This window comes from Ursus americanus, chromosome 15 (assembly GCF_024610735.1).
Source record: "Ursus americanus isolate L20-20 chromosome 15, mUrsAme1.1.p, whole genome shotgun sequence".
In the NCBI taxonomy this organism is placed as follows: Eukaryota; Metazoa; Chordata; class Mammalia; order Carnivora; family Ursidae; genus Ursus; species Ursus americanus.
In genome coordinates, this window is record NC_142141.1 from 24,847,608 (window position 1) to 24,867,174 (window position 19,567).

General features: G+C 50.7%; 1 protein-coding gene and 1 long non-coding RNA gene across 3 annotated transcripts in view; both read right to left on the minus strand.

Annotated features, from left to right (window-relative positions):
- Positions 1–8,994, minus strand: part of PPARGC1B (PPARG coactivator 1 beta) — a 106,776-nt gene extending 97,782 nt beyond the window's left edge. The window contains exon 1 of one of the 2 annotated variants that reach the window (XM_045815346.2): positions 8,665–8,994. In XM_045815346.2, coding sequence (XP_045671302.2) covers positions 8,665–8,742 — 78 coding nt within the window. In that variant the 5' untranslated portion in view covers positions 8,743–8,994. The remainder of the gene's footprint in view (positions 1–8,664) is intronic. The other variant, XM_045815347.2, reaches the window with a different exon arrangement.
- LOC123803694 (uncharacterized) lies at positions 4,542–7,142 on the minus strand. The gene is made up of 2 exons (XR_006782942.2): positions 6,008–7,142; positions 4,542–5,083 (listed from the first exon to the last, which is right to left on the minus strand). It is a non-coding gene; the product is annotated as an uncharacterized LOC123803694 (long non-coding RNA).
- Positions 8,995–19,567: the final 10,573 nt, after the last annotated feature.

Below are 19,567 nucleotides of genomic sequence, written 5' to 3' on the forward strand. Positions count from 1 at the left end.
TACTATTTATTGAGTGCTTACTCTAGGTCAGGCAACGCTCCAAGCGGCATCGAGCCTCTGTTCTAGCTATCCAAAGAGCACATCTTATCCCCAATATTGTATGTGAGGCCTTGAATGCCATGCCCAGGAGCTCGCTTCTCCAACTGGGGTCAGAGAGGTTAAGACACTTGCTCAAGGTCACACAGCTAGTAAGTGGTAGGCCCCTGGATTTAAACCCTTGGCAGTTAGACTCCAAAGGTGAGAGCCCTTAACCACTTTCTGGTACTTCTCTCTTCAAGTAGCATCTAACTGGATTTGGTTTTCTAAAAGTCAACATCGCAGTCCTTGTTAAGGCTGGATGGGATTCCTCTTCAGCTCCCTCAGAAGTACGAGGGGAAAGAAAACATAATACTCTGAAAGAGAAAACTCAGGGCCTCAACAGGATCAAGGACCTAGAGCTCAGTGGAAAGATAACGACAGGCTCTACATGGCATCTGTCTATTTTCTTACTAACAATGGCCCTACTGACTGAACATTCCTAAGCACTTTACAGGCATCATCTCAACCAGCCCTAAAACCCTCTAAACTCCGCGCTACTATGAGTCCCATTTCCCAGGACAAGCACCCCAGACACAAGAAGCCTTGAGCCAAGGCCACAGGGCTGCCTCAAGCAGAGCCCGACCCCAAGGCTCAAAGCCCTCTCAGCCACCTAAACAAATAATTAGAGCAAATGTTTGTTTTCTTACCTAAAAGACAGAGGAGTAATTACAGGCCTTTGGGGATAATTAATCAATGACTTTACCCTCCCATTTATAAAAGTCTCTCTGGTCTCCTACCCTACCCCTGGGCAGCAAATCAGTCTCTGCCCAGAAGAACAGGCAGGGTGGGGAAAATTTTTAAAAGAAAGGGCAGGGTGGGGGGCCCTGGAGTCTAGCTGCCATCCTGGGCCTACAGACCCTGTGCCCAGCCCAGCTGTGCGCTTCAGGTCACACAGCTCCTCTGGCCCTGTGAAGCCAGGCTTCTGACCCCACAGCCCCCTGACTCGCTCACTGGGTAATCCCAATGACAGCAACTAAGGAAGAAACCCGCTGTGAACTGCAAGGGGAGTGGGGGGCCTTTGGGGTTCAGGAGCTGTGAGAGCAGGAGGCAAATGCAGCCCGCCTGGTGGCGGTGGTGGAATGCATCCCAGGGCCCCACGGCCACTACAAAGCCCAGCCACCTGGGCAACAGTGTCTCTCTGTGGACTATCCACCCGCCCGTCCCCCAAAGCAGAGATTACCCTCCCCACACATCAAGTCCTGATCCTGGGAAAGAAAGGGTCTGAGAGTCAGGCACCCAGGCCTCCTCCAGCTAGGTGGCTTCTCCATTTGTGCCTCAGTGCCCCTCTTCTGGAAAAGGTAGGGGGAGAGTGGATCCTCTCCAACAAGCCTCCCAAGCGTGGCAGGAGAGGAAGCAGCTCCAGGGCCAACATCCCAGGTTAGACCCTCATGTTCTGCAAGACCCCACATGATAACCTTATCCCTGTGCGCTTACAAAATGGGGACAACAGAACCAAGCTTCCAGTTATCAGGAGAAACCATGCGCTGGTCCTAGAAAGTCTCTTCGCAAATACACACTGAAACAGTCCCGGGTGACATGATGTGGTGTGTGGGCTGGATGAACAGGAGCTCATCCACACACTTACTAGCTGTGTGACCAGATGAACGGCCACGCATCCAAAATGGCGGAAGCGGGGTGATGGGAGCATGGGGATTCGCTGCACCATTTCACCACTGGCTCCTTTTGTACGTGTTGGGCATCTGCCATGGTGAAATGTTTAAAATACAAACTCTCCTTCAGAGAACCTGACACCTCATCATATAAAACATTCTCCTGTTCAAAAAGCATCTACTTAATGGGTAACAACAAAGCTAGCTCAGGATAAAAATTCTGTTTCTTGCCCTCCCAGAGCTGTCAACCTAGTGGTAGGGGAAACGCACAGAAAAAGCACACAGACCCCAGGGGGACAGTAAGCAGCACCCTCCACATGAGGGGCAGAGGCAGAAGAATGGGTGTAAAAGGCTCTCCCTAAGGGACAGGTGTGGGGATGGGGATGGGGGCGGGGCTTGAAGGGCAGGTGGGCTACCGATGCCTTTACATGGCAGGGGTGGAGTTGTGGGGAGCATATTCTAGGCCATTCCACAAGCATTTATCCTGTCCCTTCTCAGGAACACAGAGACTAAAGAGAACAAAAGGAGGAGCAGTGTCCGCCCTGAAGAGGCTCTCCGTGGAGCACACCCACTCAATCAGGGAGGACTCAGAATGGCTCAGTTCTGGGCACTTGTCTATTCGCTGTGGGGAAAAAATGGAGAATGAAACAGACAAAAATCCTTGCCCTCGTGGCGGCTGACAACCCGGAGTGATTTCCTAAATGATTCAACTTCATGGGACCTCGATTAGGAAAAACAGCTATTATTTGGTGCTTCTTCCATGACACGCACTGTGTCAGGCGCTTTAAATCCATTTGCCATTTGGTTTTCTTTGACTTCTCGCAACAGTTTTAAATAATGGAAGCGCAGAGAGGTGATGTGACCCACCAAAGGTCTCACAGCCAGCAAACGGCAAACCCAGATAGGCTGCCTTCAAAGGGAGTGCAGCGGCCTCGCAAGGGACAGAGCGGCTGTGCCTGCAGGGCAGGGAGAAGGAGGCAGCCCGACAATAGCATGGCAGCTGGGTCTGCAAAGATGAGCGATGGAAATGGAAGAAACAGTGGCAAAGGAGACAGAAAACCGCAGGAGGAGCCTACACTTCCAGGAAGAATATTCATGACCCCCCTGAGGTGGACACACCCCAAAGAGAAAGCAGACAAATCAGGATACAGTCAAGGACCTAACTCTCCCAGCTTCAAGAAGGCCCTTGAACATCAGGGTTAAACTTTAGGCTTTAATGTAAAAGTACTGGGGAGCCACGGGTGATGTGTGAGCAAGGCAATGACATCAGACACACACTGTAGTAACTGCAGGATTCCCATAGTCTGAAAGGACAAAGACCTGGACCAGAAGAGGGGGAGAGGAACCGAAAGGGCAATCCAATCCAATTGATTCTGCATCAGTGAGTGTCCCTTGAGTACCTTGGAAGAGAAATAGGAAATGGCCCAGCTCATTCTCTTCCAAATGACTTTATCTGGGTTTCCTTCACCTTCACATAATAAGAATTATGCTTCTCGTTTTTACATAAAAAAGATGGCATGGAATTATGCTTCCCTTTTTTTGCATAAAAAAGACTGCATGAAGGGGGGTTTGCATTATACTTAATCCTGCCCTTCGAAAGGGCTTTCAAAGAGAATTTCAAGTTTCCTCAGCAGCAGGGTGCTACTCATTTTCCCTCCGTGACTTCAGTCTCGACCCTGACAGTTACGGCCTCCGATCCCCATTTCCGAGACTGAGAAACTGAGGCCTCGAGAAGCAGACGGCCTTATGAGTTGTCTTCTCCCTATGCAATGTGCCTGCCTTTGCTCTAGGCGCTAGAAATATGATGAACAAAACAGAGAGTAGTCCCTGCCTTATGCACTTGGAGTCACGTGGTCTGCGAACCTGGCCTCTGATCCTGGCTCTTCTACTCACTCCAAGCAGTGTTGTAGGTAGATATGTTCAGCCAGCCAGTGAGTTAGTTCCCTGCAACTGTTAAGATCCTCAGCTGTAAAACGGTAATAATAATGGCACCTACACTTTGTGGAATCTGTACAAGGATAAAATGGAATGATGCAAGAAGAAGGCTTGGCAGCGTGCATGGCATCTGAAGGCTGCTCTAATGAATGCTGTAGACGATGCAGGAGGAGCTTGCTGTTAACACTGCAGTGCTCGTGTTATGACCTCACTTCGAAGCCCAAGCCCCCATTTGCAAGGCTGCTTCTGACTCAAACCAGTATTCCTTTTATTATTTCAGAGAGAGAGGGAAAAGGGTGACTCATCCCCTGGCAATGGTGGAGCTTCTGGCTGGCCTGCACCAGCTGGGGAGAGGAGAGCCCCAAGGTGAAGGGGAAATATGAGCCCCCAGGGCCCCACTGCTGGGCCATCGCCTCTCCTGGTTCCACAGGCAGCCTGATCATTAGTACCAGCCAGGGAGCCCCAGTGAACGCAGAGCCCCCGCCTCTGGTAAACGAAGCAAGCAAACCTGTCCCCTTCTGAGCTCAGGTGAAGAAGTTACTCCCCCTGCTCTCACGCAGGTGAAGGGTGGGCAAAGGCACCCAGCCAAGGCTGCACTTCAACCTGCCCCTCCAGAGTCCTGAAACTTTGGCTCAGAAAGAAAGTTAGCCCTGGTTCCAGGGGCTGTGGGAGGGAGCAGTACTGCAGACCTAGGAACTGAACACTCGATATTCGAGCCATTTTCCCGAATCTCTGGGTGATAGGGCCCCTTCTGAGTACTCAGATCCAGTTTTAGAACAATGGGGGGACAGGATACCAATGGAGAAATGGGCCAAATTCACAAACATGACACTTCACAGAACAAAACCAAAACTGGCCCGTAACCATGGGGGGTGAGAGGAGAAGCGGCACAAGTGCCCAAAGAAATGCACATTAAAACCGAAGGGTAAAAGAATTTATTGATGAGCAGACTGGCAAAAATGAAAAACAATTAAAATACCAAGAGTTATTTGGCTATGGGGAACCAGGCATTCCCACACAATGCTGGTAAGTGTGTAAATTAGCACAATCCTTCTAGAAGGCAATCCAGAAATGTGTTTACCAAACGCCTGCATAGTTCCTTTGACAGAGTAATTTCACTTCTAGGAATTTAAATGAAGGAAAGAAGACATATGCAGAGACATTCATTTCAGCGTGGCTTACAAGAACAACAAAAATTATAAACAAATTAAATGACTAACAACAAAGGGCTGATTAAATACATTGTGGTTCAACCCTCAATGAAATACTATATAACCATTCAGATATTAAGACATGAAGCAGAATATTTATTGATGTGGAAAGACAATCACAGCATATTGTTTGGAGGAGAAAAAAAAGCAAATTACAGCAGTATGAGTCCAAGTTACAACAAATATATAATGAACGACTCCATTTTTGGCAACCGATATAATCCATAGGAATTGATAGGAAAGAAGTGCCTGGAAATATATATAAAAATAAGTGGTGGTTACCTCTGGGTAGGATTACATATTTTCAATTTTTTCTTTATGCTTGCCAGGATTTTCTAACAATTCTACTCTTAAGTATTTTTCAGTGATAAGAGATTGGACCACATGATTTATAAACTTGCTGTCAACTCTGACATTTGGGGCATCTATGACTGATGTCCCAAGTGACTTCAAACAACCCATATTTAGTGCGGGCTTACTATGTAGCCTTTGGAGCCAAAGTCATGGCCCACAGCTGTAGCCTTCTGCATTCCTCTCTACCCATACTCACTGCCCAGCTGTCTCAGGGGCAGCCTGCGAGCTTCCCGTCTGTAATTCACATGCCTAGCCAAGGGCTGAGCAAAGGAACTGGGCATGGTGGCAGGTGGGCACAAAGAGACAAAAGGCACAACTCTAGTTCCAGAATCCTACTGCGCCATAGGACTCACACACAAAAAGTGCCTGGTTGTATAACACAGACTAAGAAAACCAGAAGGGAGAGAAAGCAGGGCAAGCCGGGAAAGGAAGGCCTGCTCGAGAAGGCCATGCAGGAACGGTGGGTGAGGGCACTGGAGGCAAGGGGCACAGGCTGGGCAAAGGTGAAGTTAACCCAAAGTCTTCTGAGAAACATGCCCCAAACCTGTCCAAGAAACTTTCACAATCCTTGGTCTGCAGAATTTCTGAACTTTGGCCTGAATGGGTAAAAGTTAAGTCTGCTGAACAGAAGTCCTCCCTCTATCTGACTCCGGATTAGCCACCAAAGACAAGTCTTTCAGATAAAGACCATAAATTACCTTTTTATTCACTTTCCCCACCCCTTCCACAGGGGGAGATGGAGGGGAGGGTCAGGGAGGAGCTGGAGGAGGAGAGGGAGTCACAGAACAACGAGACATCTCACATGCAAGCAGTGCTCACCCCCACCACCTCGACCTTGTCTTCTCTTGCCGGCAACACCAGCCCCATTTGACAGATGGAGGAAAGGAGGCTCGGAGAGTTAAAATGGCTTGCTCTGGGGTCACCCAGCCAGAGAGTGGGGAAGGCGACTCCACTCAGGCCTTCTGACTCCAAGTCCAGTGCTATTTCGAGGTAACACACAGGACCTGGAGTCAGGAGCCCTGGGTGGCTCTGTCACCCGCTGGCTGCGTGGTCCTGTACAAGCCGCTCACCCCTCGCAGCCTCTATCCCCACCTGTAAAATGAGGAGGCACACGATGGCCCGCCCAGGTCCTCTGCCGGCTGGGCTCTATATGAACCTTCTAGGGGTGGCTGCAAAGCTCCCCTATCAATTACATTTCCCAAGTTGGGCCGGCAAAGATCACCAGAGGAGCCTCAGCCCGTCACGTGGTTAAATAAAAAAAGCAAACGTCCCAGATTAACTTTCACTGCACTGCCTCTGCTGACACCTGATTACCCAATTTTCTAGTTTCCTTGGGTGAAAAATCCCTGGCAGGGTAAACCCGCTGGGCGGCTAAAAGGACAAATAAGTAATTCTTGGTGAGCCAAAGAACACCAAAGATGGGGTTAAAACCAGGGTCCAGAACGGACAGTTCTTGCTAGGGGTCCCTGAACGAGTCTCTGGCGATTTTAGGCCTCCTTCACCCGAGTCACAGTCGAGAGGTTTGGAGGCACCCCCCAGACAAGTGCGATGGCTGAGGACAGAACTTTCCCAGGGGCAACTCGGTCCCACCCGCACCCAGTCCCTCTAGCCCCAGGCTGCCGGGCCGGGGCGGGGGGCGGCGGGGGGGACGGGCGGGGAGGGCAGGGAGGTGGACGGGGGAGCGGGGCCGTGGCGGTGCCGGGGCTGGGATCTGTCATCCGAGCAGACGTGGGCGCGGGGCCGGCGACGGCGCCCGGTGACCGCCGCGGGAGCTCCACTGCAGTTTCGTCAGAGGTAAAGGTACGCGCCTGGCGCGCGCGGCGTGTGCACACAAACACACACACCCGCGCGCGCAGACCGCTCATCGCACACTACCCCCCCGGCCCGAAGAATGCGCGATCACACGCCACCACCCCTTCGGCCCCCGCCCCGAAACCACCCCAGCACGCCCGCCACCGACCACGAGGCCCCGCGGCTCCCTGACTCATGGATGTCTGCAGCAAGCGAGGGCCAGCCCTTCTCCGGCGCGTGGCGAGCTTCCTCTCCGCGACACCCCGCCACGCCGTGCCGTCCCAGCCGCCAGCCGGGAGTCGCCGCCCGGAGCTGAACGTCTTGGCTTGCTGCATCCCCTCCAAGTCGCGTCTCACGGCTAGCAGTCAGCTTGCAAGCCTCTCTCCGCCCACCCGGTCCCATGACAGCTGCTGCCGCCCAAAGACAGGCAGATTATAACAAGAAGCAAAGTTTCCCTCTCTCTCCTCCCACCGCCCGCCCCCCCCCGCCTTCCCCCTCCCTTCCAGTGTTATGCAAAACGAGCCGGCACCGGCGCTCGGACTCCAGGTACCAAACCAGCCCTCGCGAGCCGCGCCCGGTTCCGCCCGGCGGCCCCTCTCGGCGCCCAGCCGTGCGCCCGCATCCGGGGTCTCCTTCTCGCCTCCGCCGCATCCCCAACCTCCCAGCTACTCGCAGCCAGGCGCCCAGAGAAAAAGCCCTAACTATGGGGCCAAACTTTATGCCTGCAACAGGCATGGGGTGGGGAAAACCAAGTAAGGGGTGGGGGGCGCGCACGCCTAGTGCAGGCATTTTCGGTGGCGGCTTGTCCCAGCAGCACCCCCACCCCGTCTCCAAGTCACCAGCTCCCTCGCAACCCCCCCCCCGCCCCGGCACACCAGAGCACCCTCTCCTGTCACGCGCGTGTCGCCGGTGGGGCTCCCAGGCGCAGCCAGAGCCCGGGACGCCGCCTCGCGTTCCCTTCCCCCAGCACTGCCGAGCGCGCACCGGGGCCGCGCGCCGCAGGGGGGACCCAGGCGCCCCCAGTCTTTCCACCCCCATCCTGCCGTGCTTTTCTGCCGGGGGGCTCCGCCGGTAGCGAAACCAGGAAGGTTCTATCTCCGCCGGCATGTCCACGTGCCCCGCAGCCTCCTAAGCCCTTAGCCGGCAACTGGCAGGAAACTCCGCGCTGCGGGCGCCGACGGGGAGCCGCGGGGGGCCAGCAGCAGCACGCGGGGCACGGGAGACCGGAGGACCTGGGCACTCCGGGGACGGAAGCAGGCGCCGGAGCCGGGGCCACAAGTCCACGTGAAAGTACGGCAGCAAGTGCCGGGAGTCTGAGGGCGCGCCTCCGGCACCCAGGGCCAGCCTGAGAGTCCCCCACACCTTGGCGCTGCTCCACCTCCCCAAGGAAACGCGGTACCCCCCACCTCTGCCGGCGGGGGAAGCGGACTCCAAGCGACCGAGGCCAGACCCTCCCCGGCGGCCGTAGCGCCCCCACGCTCCGGCTTGCGCGGGGGGGTCGCCTCCCGCTCCCTGCCTCCGTAACAGAGTGCATCGCAGGGCGCATAGAAGGGGGGGGCTCTGCAGCCGGGAACCCCCGTTCCCCCCAACGCGCCCACCGCTGCCTCCAGGCCTCCGCGGCTGCGGCGGCAGCCCCCGCAGCTCAGCACCCCTGGCCCCGGGCCCGCGGCCCCTGCTGGTCGTACCTGCGTGTCGGCGAGATAGTTGAGGAAGAAGGAGGAGAGCTCTTCGTCCAGCAGCGCGCCGCAGTCGTTCCCCGCCATCTTCCAGCCGCGGCTGCAGCGTGCGGCGGAGTCAGCGCCGAGCCGGCCGGGGGGAGGGAGCGAGCGAGCAAGCGAGGGAGGCGGGAGGAGGGAGCGAGGCCGGCGGGAGGCGGAGGGCGGAGCTCGGGCCCGGGCTGCCGCAGGGCCGCTGGCTGCGGGGGCGGGGCCGCGCTGTGCCCGCGCAAGCCGGGGGTCGCGCCCCCACTTTCCTGCGCCACGTCTGGCTCCGCTGTCCTCGCCCGCAGCCCCCGGCCGGGAGGAAAGCGCCGGCAGCCGGCAGACGATGCCCCAGCCAGCAGCCCGATGCCTGCGCAGCAATGCGGGCAGCCCCCTGCTCCTGCCAGAGCGAATCACGTTGCGTTAGCGCTGGGCGGGTCCTTTGAGACAACCTGCTTCTGCACAGCTGGGGAAACTGAGGCCCGATAAGGCAGAGGACTTCGTTTGAAGTCACGGTGCATTTCAATAGCAGGAAGACACAGTGCCTTTCAATAGCAGGAAGACAAAGCTCAGGTCTGACTGCCCCAGAGGTTCCAGTTTCTCTACCTGAGCTGCAGGGCCAGAGAGGGAGGACTACCGCAGGTCAAAGGTGGAGGAATAGGGAAGGCTCAAAGAGGGGGTGGCATTTTTTTTCTTTTCCTTGAAGGATGCGTTGACCAATATTCTGTTAAGTTTGACCGTCTCCCTCAAGTTTTTCTTCACTCCGCTAGCCGCCCCCCACCAAACTTCAGTGACTTCTTTTACCGTGGCCCACAATGCCTTGAGGTGGCCAGGCTCGTGTGGGCTTCCCCAGGCCCCCTCGCCTCCCCGTTCCTTTGATGAACCGACTCACAACGGGCTTCCACACACACAGTGCTGTCCCCTGCCCCTCAGCCATTCACCTAGTAACCACATCTTCAGCGCATCCTTCCCCACTGGCACTCGGACTGTCAGCCCATTCCTTCTCCCCACACCCCTGCTGTCATGGGCTCCCTTAGCTTTGCGGGGACCCTTAAAACACTGGTCACGGCTGCCATTTTCCATTTGTTCCAATGAAGATTTGATCTTCCTGTCTCTCCTTACTAGACTCTAAGACCCATGAAAGCAGGGACGGAATCTGCTTCTGCATTTGCTGTGTCTCCAGCGCCTGGCAACATAGTAGGTGCTTAATAAGTGATGTGCTAACTATAAAGCACAGAGGATTCGGATTCCCCACCGCCACCACCACACATTGAACAGATCAGAAAACTGCCCAGAGTCAATGGTGCTAGAAACAGAACTCAGGCCTCCTGACTGCAACCTTGAACTCTCGCCATCATGCCCTGCTGTTTGTTTGCCAGGCAGCAGATGAGGGCACCGCCTGAATGAAGGCATAAAGGTGTAAAGGCGGGAAGATTTAGGCCTGTTTCATTGGGCCCGCCTGCCTCCTGCTCTCCCCACCCCCTCCCCGCACTCAGGAGGGCTGCCCCACCCGGCCCACCCTGCGTGGGCTCCCTCCCAGCCAGAGGAGGGAACAGGGAGAGTCCTCAGTCCACCTGCTCAGACTTGAACACCAGAGCAAGAGCTTCCTTCTTCTCCAGTCTGAGGTTCCCAGAACCGCAGGGCGTGATTTCACTCTTTGGGCTTTAGGCCAGCGCGCTTTTAAGGAACAATGAATCCCAACAGAGAGCCTACACCTAGCATTGGAGCACCAGCCTGTGAGCCCGGAGTCCTGGGTCTCGGTCCAGCTCTGCTACATCTTGTCTCGGTATTGGGCAACTCAAGAAGTCAAGAGCATGGGCCCCCTGCTCAGACGGCCCAATTTTGAACCCCTGCAAGTCATCTCGTGTCAGGCCTCGATTTCCTCATCTGCATCAGTGGAGATCATAGACTGACTTACTTCATAGGGATGTTACGATGATTGAAGAGGTAATATATGTAAAGTGCTTGGCACGGTGCCTGACGTCACGGGAAAAATAGCTCGACTCTGGTCCTCTGTTTCCTCATCTGTAAAAATGAGGATGACATGCATGTCCCTTGAAGGAGCTGGCCAGTGTTGCTTTCCTTTCTTCCAACACTCACAGGCTGCTGGCTGCCTTGGACTCCAGTAGATCCGGATTTGAATCTTGGTGCTTATTAGCAATGTGCCCTTAGTCATTTACTTAAATTCTCTGGGCCACAGTTTCCTCCCTGTAGGGTTTTTGTGAGGGTGGCAGGAATCCGTGCACGTAAGACAAATGGCTGGGCCCCGCACCTGGCGGATGGGAGGGTCCCCCCCATCATCAAGGTCATCACCATCATCAAGGTCATCACCTCAGTAGCACGACGGGCTTTGCTGCTGCTGCCCATGGACCCCCATCAGAGCCCTGCAGGACAGTTTCCCGAGATGTCCCTATCAAATCCAGCATGGCCTGTGACTGGTGTTGAGCCCTTTGTAGCTGAGAGGCCATACCTGGAGAGTCCCCAGGGCCAGCCATCTCCGGCCTTGGCCCTTACAGAGCTTCGGTACCAGACAGGGCCCCCCAGGGAAGGCCTCAACGGCGCTCCCCCAGAGCAGCTTTTGTCTTTAAAACTCGGTGTTGAAGGAGGAGCCGCCAATGGACCAACTTCAAGGACTTTCTCACCAATCACTGTCCTCAGAACGGGCTTCTGACTGGTAAGCAACCCAGGTGAGAGCGCACCTCACCTGAGATAATGTCGCTTTCTCTCCAAAAGCACATTTCAAAATGCTTTCATCACAGGGCACTGCAGAACTCAGCCTCTTCACCCTCTCTGGTCCTTGGAGGAATTCAAAGTTCTTCATTGACAATGGAAGCCATCCAGAAACCTAAGGTGCTAGGTATGATCTTGTGCCGTTCGCTTGCCCTCTGTCCGGCTGTTTCCCGTTAAACAAAGGAGCCGAGCTAAATGGGCCTCTGCTGAACCCTCCAGCCCAAACGTGATGGCAGTTTATAGGTATCGCCCAAACCGGGCTTTTCTGCACCACACAAGGACCAGATACACCCCTGAGTGTGTATCACCTCAGAGTGTCTCCAACAGCCCTGAGGAGTCCACATTCTCATGTCCAGCTGACGACGGAGGAAACTAAAGCTTACGAGGGATTGAAGTGATCAACCCAAGACCAAGCCGTGAGGGACACAGCTGAGATTTGAACCCAAGCCCGTATCTGGTCCAAACCACAGACCCTTGAAGGGAATTGAGAAAAAGCCCACACCAGCTAACCACTCCCAAGAAGCTGGAACGGTGGCACATTTCTTATTTTATGACTTCCAAGGGAAGGGCGATAATAATGCCAAACTTGGACTTCATGTGGCTCACTCCTATCTGCTCTGCCTTTTTATTGGCCCTGCCTCTCCCGAGATTAGTGAAAGTTTGCCTTGCACATACACCAGGCAAAGCCCAGACTCCTCCAGGCTCCGTGGAAATGGCTCCAGCAAAATGAACCTTTTTCACTTGAATATTATAGTCACTACTGACAAATGCTCGAAATTAAAAACACCAGCATTTTCTCCCTTCTGATAATAGAAGAATGTTTTATTCAGACACTGTAACCATGTCTCAAATTCTGGAGGGCATGACGGTCTCCTGGGCTCTGACACCAAAGATTACAATTCAGTAGGTCTGCAGTGGACCCAGGAATCTACATTTAAGAGGCTCCCCTCGACGACTCTCCTGCAAGAAACTACCCATCATCCAGCCGCTGTTTAATGAGCACCTACCATGTGCTAGCCACTGTGCTAGGTGCCGTGGATAAATCAGTGAACACAATAGCTGCCGTCTGGCTATATTCTGTTCACGATCAGTGCGTAGTGAATTTTTGTTGAAAGAGTGAGGGAGCTAGGACATGGCTCTTGATAATCACTGAGGTTTCCTGCCAGCCACCCACAACTCCGTGATTCTCTGAGCCAGGCCAGGGAGTCAGAAACACACCTATTTCCCAGTTTCTGTCCAGGAGGCAGAAACTCGAGCCAACAGGAACTAAAAAGGCACCTGCTTTGTGTTGTTAATTCTGACAGCCATCCCCACCTTTCTTTGAACACAGAGAGAACTGCGGTGGGGCAGTGGAGAGCGTGTTATCCACCTGCTTCACTGTACAGGTAGAGAACGTGGCCGAGGCCACACAGCCCTTCAGTGACAGAGCCAGGACTGGAAGCCAGGGCTGAGCACTGTGTGTGTTGTGCCTGGGGGGCTTCTCCACAGGGTTTGGAAAGACCTCACCCAGATGGTGTCAATCTCGGGTCTCAGAGCTGGGGGTGGGGGTCTTTGGCGCTTGAAAATCCATCATGAGCAAGGCATTTGCGGTGTTAGTCAATGCCCTCTTTTTCCTGGAGGGGTTAGCCCATGAACTCACCAGGACATTTTGGGGGCTACATTCAGCAGACGTCTCTTTCGTATGCTACAACTATTTAAGGACTTCCAGGTCAGCCAGTGAAGGGCATTAAACAGCCAAGGTATTGTCAGCTACTGCTGCCATGTGCAAGGGCTGTCTTTCGTTCACTCCTCAGTCTCATAAATGACTGTGCACAGAGCCTGGGAACGGTGGATCAGGGGAGGAGTAGAAACGCGCTTCCTCCTCATCTGCCCACAGAGCAAAAAGATCCTTACGCCCATTTGATAGATGTTGAAACAAAGGCTCATAGATGCACCGGTTACTTTGTTTTGTTTTGCTTTTACAGAGATGTAAATTCCACCGGCTTGTTATATGTGTACCAGAACAGCAACATTTAAAGAGACAGCCACCCAACACTAAAGGCCCCATCTAAATGTAGTATTCCTATCAAATAAGGCAAGCAGATGGCAAGACCCAAGGACCTGTTCTTTACACTCTGTCACTTACTGGCTTTGGGACCTTGTGAAAATGACTCCTTGGCAAGGATCATCCTATCTATCCTAACTGACCTAGAATTTTGTGTGGCTCAAGTTCACTTACAAAGGACTTTGAGTGTTACATTCATTATCCTAAGTCGTCAATAATGGTCCTTCTGGGAATTTATCCTAGGGGTCTGATTCAAAAGGTGGGAAAAACTACTGCACGATGTTTACATATACTTTGATTCAACAAATATTTTTAGAAGCTGCCGGGTGCCAGGCACTGTGTTACCGGCCCACAAATGGGAACCATGATACAGTCTTTGCTCTTGTGTAACTCACTGCTCTGATCTCCACAACGCGCAGGGGAGAGAAGTCAACATGCAGTTCGCCAGGGTATAACAGGTTCTTTAACGAATAGGGAGGCTGGAGACTGGAGGGGCTGGGAGAGGAGCCCAGGGGAGAGCTAGGACCCTGAGCCAAGACAATGAAAGTAGCAAGAGGGATATGAAGGAGTGGATGGGTTAAGGCCATATTTTAGACTGAGAATCAGTAGGCTTTGGTCATAGGTAGGAAATGACGGGACAATTACAGGATACCCAGTTTCTGGCTTCAATGGGTGATGGTTCTCAGAGGAGAGGCAACTCAGAGGGAAGTCTTCGAAGGGGGGTTTTGGGGGTCTGTGGGGCATCCAAGTGGAGACATGTAAAGGGAGCACATTGATGCCAAGCAAAAAACTGGAAATAAACTCAACATGTAGTAAGACAGAGCAGTTCATTTCACATAGCCTCACCAAGAGTAGACAAAAGCTCATGCATGGAGAGCTGTGTCCCAGGATGCTCCCTGCAGCATTGGTAATTACGGTAAAAAGAGAAGGCCTCTAAAAAAATGAACGGTGTTGAGATCACATAATGGAGCATCAGACGATAGTGAAAATCAGTAACATCTTCATGAACCCACCCAGATTAATCACAAAAACAAAAAGGGAGGGGCGCCTGGGTAGCGCAGTCGTTAAGCGTCTGCCTTCGGCTCAGGGCGTGATCCTGGCGTTTCGGAATCGAGTCCCACATCGGGCTCCTCGGCTGGGAACCTGCTTCTTCCTCTCCCTCTCCCCTGTTGTGTTCCCTCTCTCGCTGGCTGTCTCTATGTCACATAAATAAATAAAATCTTAAAAAAACAATAAGGGAGACAAGCCGCCTAAGGATATAGTCTTATGCCACTTACATAGTATTTTGAAATATATAAAATAATACTCCATAATGTTGGTCAATACATGTATATGAACTAAGAGCATAAACATGGGACAGCAAAGACACAGATCACTGTTAGGCAAGTGACAGGAGAGGTGGCATCGGGGCTGGCTTCGGGAGTGTGCGACACGGGCAGTCTCACTGGGCCGCTCGCTTAGAGAGACCCCGTGCTCGGTTGACTGCTCAGCTGTCTCTGTCTTGAAATTCATCATGATTTTTGAATAAAAGTCCCTGCATTTTCACTTTGCAGGGGGCCTTGCAAGTTATGTAACTTGTCTTGGGAGATTAGAGTCCATGGTACAGAAGAGAGCTCCAACTATACCTGTAATGATTTATTTTCTTTAAAAAAATCTCGAAAATATTTTTAAAGTGTCAGTGTTGGTTAAACCTGTGTAGCGTATTATTCCTATACTTTTCTGAATGTTTGAAATATTTTGTAAGAACAGTGGAGATGTACTTATGTAAACACAGTTTACTTACTTGATGAAATACTCTGCAGAAGGCAGAAGAAGGCCACGTGGAAAATGTATGGGGAAAATGTATAATATTGAGTGAAACAAGGTTATAAAAATGTTTATGAAATGATTATAGCTCTATGCATAAATGCACATGTAAAGTCTGTATGTTAGAGTGACATAAGAAATCTGAACACATGAAACAGAATTAGGTTGGCAGAAATCATTTATTTTAATATTTTCATTTCTGCTGTTGCAATTTTGTTTTTACAATAAATAAAATGTAACTAGCTATCTGCTTTCTATACTAAAAACCCAGCTCCTCTGGGAAACTAGGTTGCCGAGTGCTGAATGTGTGCTTTAAGTACCAGATCTGCATTGTGACAGGGACATTTTGGACGAGATCTCTACCTAAAGGATAGCTATGACGGTGGAACTTTTGGCACGCTCCCTAAACTGAGCTCTGAACTGGGAGGCAGGTCAGTCTCACTCTGGCACTAAACTCACATTTGGACAAATCTCTTCCCCACTCGAAGACTCAAACTCCCATTCTGCACAACGGGTGTAGACTGATTGGCCATCCCAAACATTCATTGGATGGGCATCTCCCCCAGGGGCCTCTGCCCTGACTGTGAGATGCTCTGATTCCCTCTCGCATTTGCGGGAGAAATCATCTGGGTCGTGTGTAGTTTGGCAGCAAAGGCAGTTGGAGTCAGAATGCTGAGAAGAGAATCCAGGTCAGTAGGCCACCCCAGGAGGGTTTTATGTGGGGTGGAATCTCCTTGGCTCTTGGAGCAGCCAGAACTACAGAGGTCCAGGGAAAGGGCATGGCCTCACGAATATGGCAAGGTAGAGAGGGTACAGTATGGCATCATGGGCACAACATCATGGGCACATCAGAGCATCATGGGCACGACGTCGTGGGCACAGCAGGGCGTCATGGGCTCAGCAGAGCATCATGGGCCCAGGCCTGCTATCTTCAGTTTCCTGGAGAATACTGACAGACACCTCAGGGGAGAAAAACAGATTAAAAGAGATATTCCACCTTCTGTCAGAGTTGTTTTATTATTTTTTCATTATAAGTTGTTATTATTTTAATTTTTTAATATTTAGGGAGGGAGGAGGGGAAGGGCGGAGGGAAAGGGAGCGAGAGGATCTGAAGCAGACTCCAAGCTGAGAGCCAGCCCGACACAGGGCCCAATCCCACGACCCTGAGCCAAAATCAAGAGTCAGAAGCTTAACCAACTGAGCCACCCAGGAGCCCCTACGTTAAATTACACAACTGACCCGTAATTATTTTATCCTTGTATAAAAAAATGGAAACAACAGGGAGAAAGGACATTTCTGGGACCATCCCCACCCAAAATCACCCCCTCCCCAGAGGTGCCCACTGTTAGTGTTGCATGAGTGGCCTTCCAGACTTTCTTCTTTGATTTATGCACTCATTATGTTGACGGAGAAACCAAAGTTTTGTTTGGGCAAATGGAATGTTTTTAATGAAAATGGAACCTTACTGTAATTACTGTTTTGTAATTTCCTTCTTAATGTGTCTGGAGGTGCTTCCGTATCAGCATATATCGATCTGACTTATTCCTTTATATCAGTGCACGGTACTCCCCAGGGGGAGTGGGCCGCAGACTTGATCTGTAACTGTGGTCCACCATGACCGTAGACTTGTGTTCTCCTGGTGGTTATATGGTCCTGGTTATGTCACTGAAGAATAGGCAAAGCGAAAAATAGAAACTAATGGCAATGGATGAGTTCTTTTATTCATTCGGCCAACAAAAGCCTATGGAATGCTTACTTTAAGTATACCCTTCATCTTTTAATACAAAATCAAGCCCGATCTGTATAGATGAATTTAGCAAATAATATTAATCATGTTGCCACATTGTTTGAAATTCACTCATCATTCCTTCATGAGCAACCTACTTTGTGCCAGGCACTCTGCTAAGCTTTATGGGACTGTATCAGTTATGACTGCTTTGATTTCAATGAACAGAAAACCCTACTCAAACCAGCTTCAACAGATAATGTATTGGCTTCCATAATTAACACATTAAAAGGAGGAATGTTGCCAGGAAGTCACAAATGTTCATTTCTCAGCTCTGCTTTCCTCTGTACTGGCTTCATTCTGAGGGATGTTCTCCCAACGAAGGCAAGGTGTGTATGATCCAGGCCTGAACCCAATCCTCTTTAGCAAATCCAACAGAAAGAACTGTCCCCGTTGTCCAGCACAGGTCCAGGATTCACTCTCATTCTATCAGTTTGGCTTAAATGCCTATGGCTAAGCCAGTCTCTGCTCTGATTGGCCGGTACTGGGTTACATGCTTACCTCTGAGCCCGGGAGTCAAGCAGTTTCTAAACAAAGATTTCTTAACAAGGGACCATTAATTTGCATAGGAAAAAAATGTATCTTTCTTTTCACTAACCTCTCAATGAAATTTAGCCTTTCCTTCTGTTTTGAAGGTAGCAAACAAATCACGGTAGCATTAAAACCATCTATAACTTTGTCACCAACCAAAATCACAGGCATTCATACCACATCACAGTTGTGATTAGTATCTCCAAGTTTCATTTATGCTCATCACTATTTGAGATATGGTAGGTATCAGACCAACTACACCAAGGACAGATATCCACTCCAAAAACCTACAAAGATGGATCAGATATGAGCCTGCCCTCTAAGCCATTTAGAGTAGAAGAGCCCCAGAGATGCTATGGGTTCAGCCTCATCATTTTATCAATAAGAAACAACAGGGGCGCCTGGCTGGCTCAGTTGGTAGACCATGCAACTCTTGATCTCAGGGTTGTGAGTTTGAGCCTGACGTTGGGTGTAAAGAGTACTTAAAAAATAAAGTCTTCAACAAAACAAAACAACTAAAACCCAAGAGGGACAGGGACTTAGCCAAGGTCACTTAGCAAGTGGCAGTATCCGGACCCAGCAAAGGCTTCCCGACTCCAGACCTGGTTATTTTGTTCCGGCCCCTTCAGGGTCAGTGGAGAAGGTGAGAGGGATCCCCAGACTTGTAAGCACTAAATGCCTGTATGAGGAAAGAAGATCTCAAATCAATAATCTAACCCTCAACTTTAAGACACTAGAAAAAGAAAAGCAAACTAAGCCTCAAGCTAGCAGAAGAAAGGAAATAATGAGATTTAGAGACAAAATTAACAACATAAAAGAAAAATAGAGAAAATCAACACAGCCAATAGTTGGTTCTCTGAAAAGACAAACAAAATTGACAAACCTTTAGCTAAATGGACCTCGGAAAAAAGAAAGAAGATTGAAATTATTAAAATAAGATATGGAAGAGGGAACATTACTACCTTACAGACATAAAAAGGGTTATACATTAATGCTATGAACAAATTAGATAACTCAGGTGAAATGATCAAATTCCAGGAAAGACACAAACTCTTAAAACTAATTTAAGAAGAAATAAAACATCTGACCAGACCTGAAACAAGTAAACAGGTGGAATGAGCAATAGAAAAACTACCCACATAGAGAAGCCCAGGCCCGGATGGTTTCACTGGTGAATTCTACCAAACGTTTAAAGAAGAATCCCTACCAATTCCTCACAACCTCTTCCAAAAAATAGAAAAGGAAGGAACACTCCTCAACTCGTTCTATGTTACCAAGACCAGACAAAGACATCACAAGAAAGCTACAGACCAGTACTCTTACGAATACAGATGCAAAAGCAGTACGCCTAAGGACTTAACCACAGAATTAAATATCATAATGGGAAGAGATTTATAAAGATGTCTCTAGTTCCCAGAAGATTCCCATCATCAAAAGCAATAAGACATAACGGTGATACATGAAATTAAATTTAAGCATAAAAGTATAGAGGGACCATTTTGTGAAAATACGCAAAGATAATTCATGAGAATATTTTGTTTCGTAAAGCAGGAGTTATAATACTTTCCTGCCCCACCTCTCCAACATTTTTGGAATCATTTTGAGGATGACTTAAGGATCATAATGATGTTGAGAATATTTTAAAGCCCTCCAGGGTAAAATAATTACTGTTGGGACTCTTCACAGTTTCTAGAACATGACCCTACTCATGAGCTCCATTTTATTCCTCGTAAAGACTTCTCTCCTGACTGCGGACCTTTGCATTTGCCGGTCCCTTGACCTGGAATGCTCCAACCTCACATCCCCTTATGCTCTGCTCCCATTCTTCATGCCCTGGCCCAAATATCACCTTCTTAGAGAAGCCCTCCCTGACCATCTCATCTAAATTCAACCTCTGAAAAGCAGGACAGGAGAGCAGGAACAGTGTCTTGATCCCCACGGTGTCCCCCAGAGCCTAGGACAGCTCCCGCCACATGGAGGACGCAGTTAAA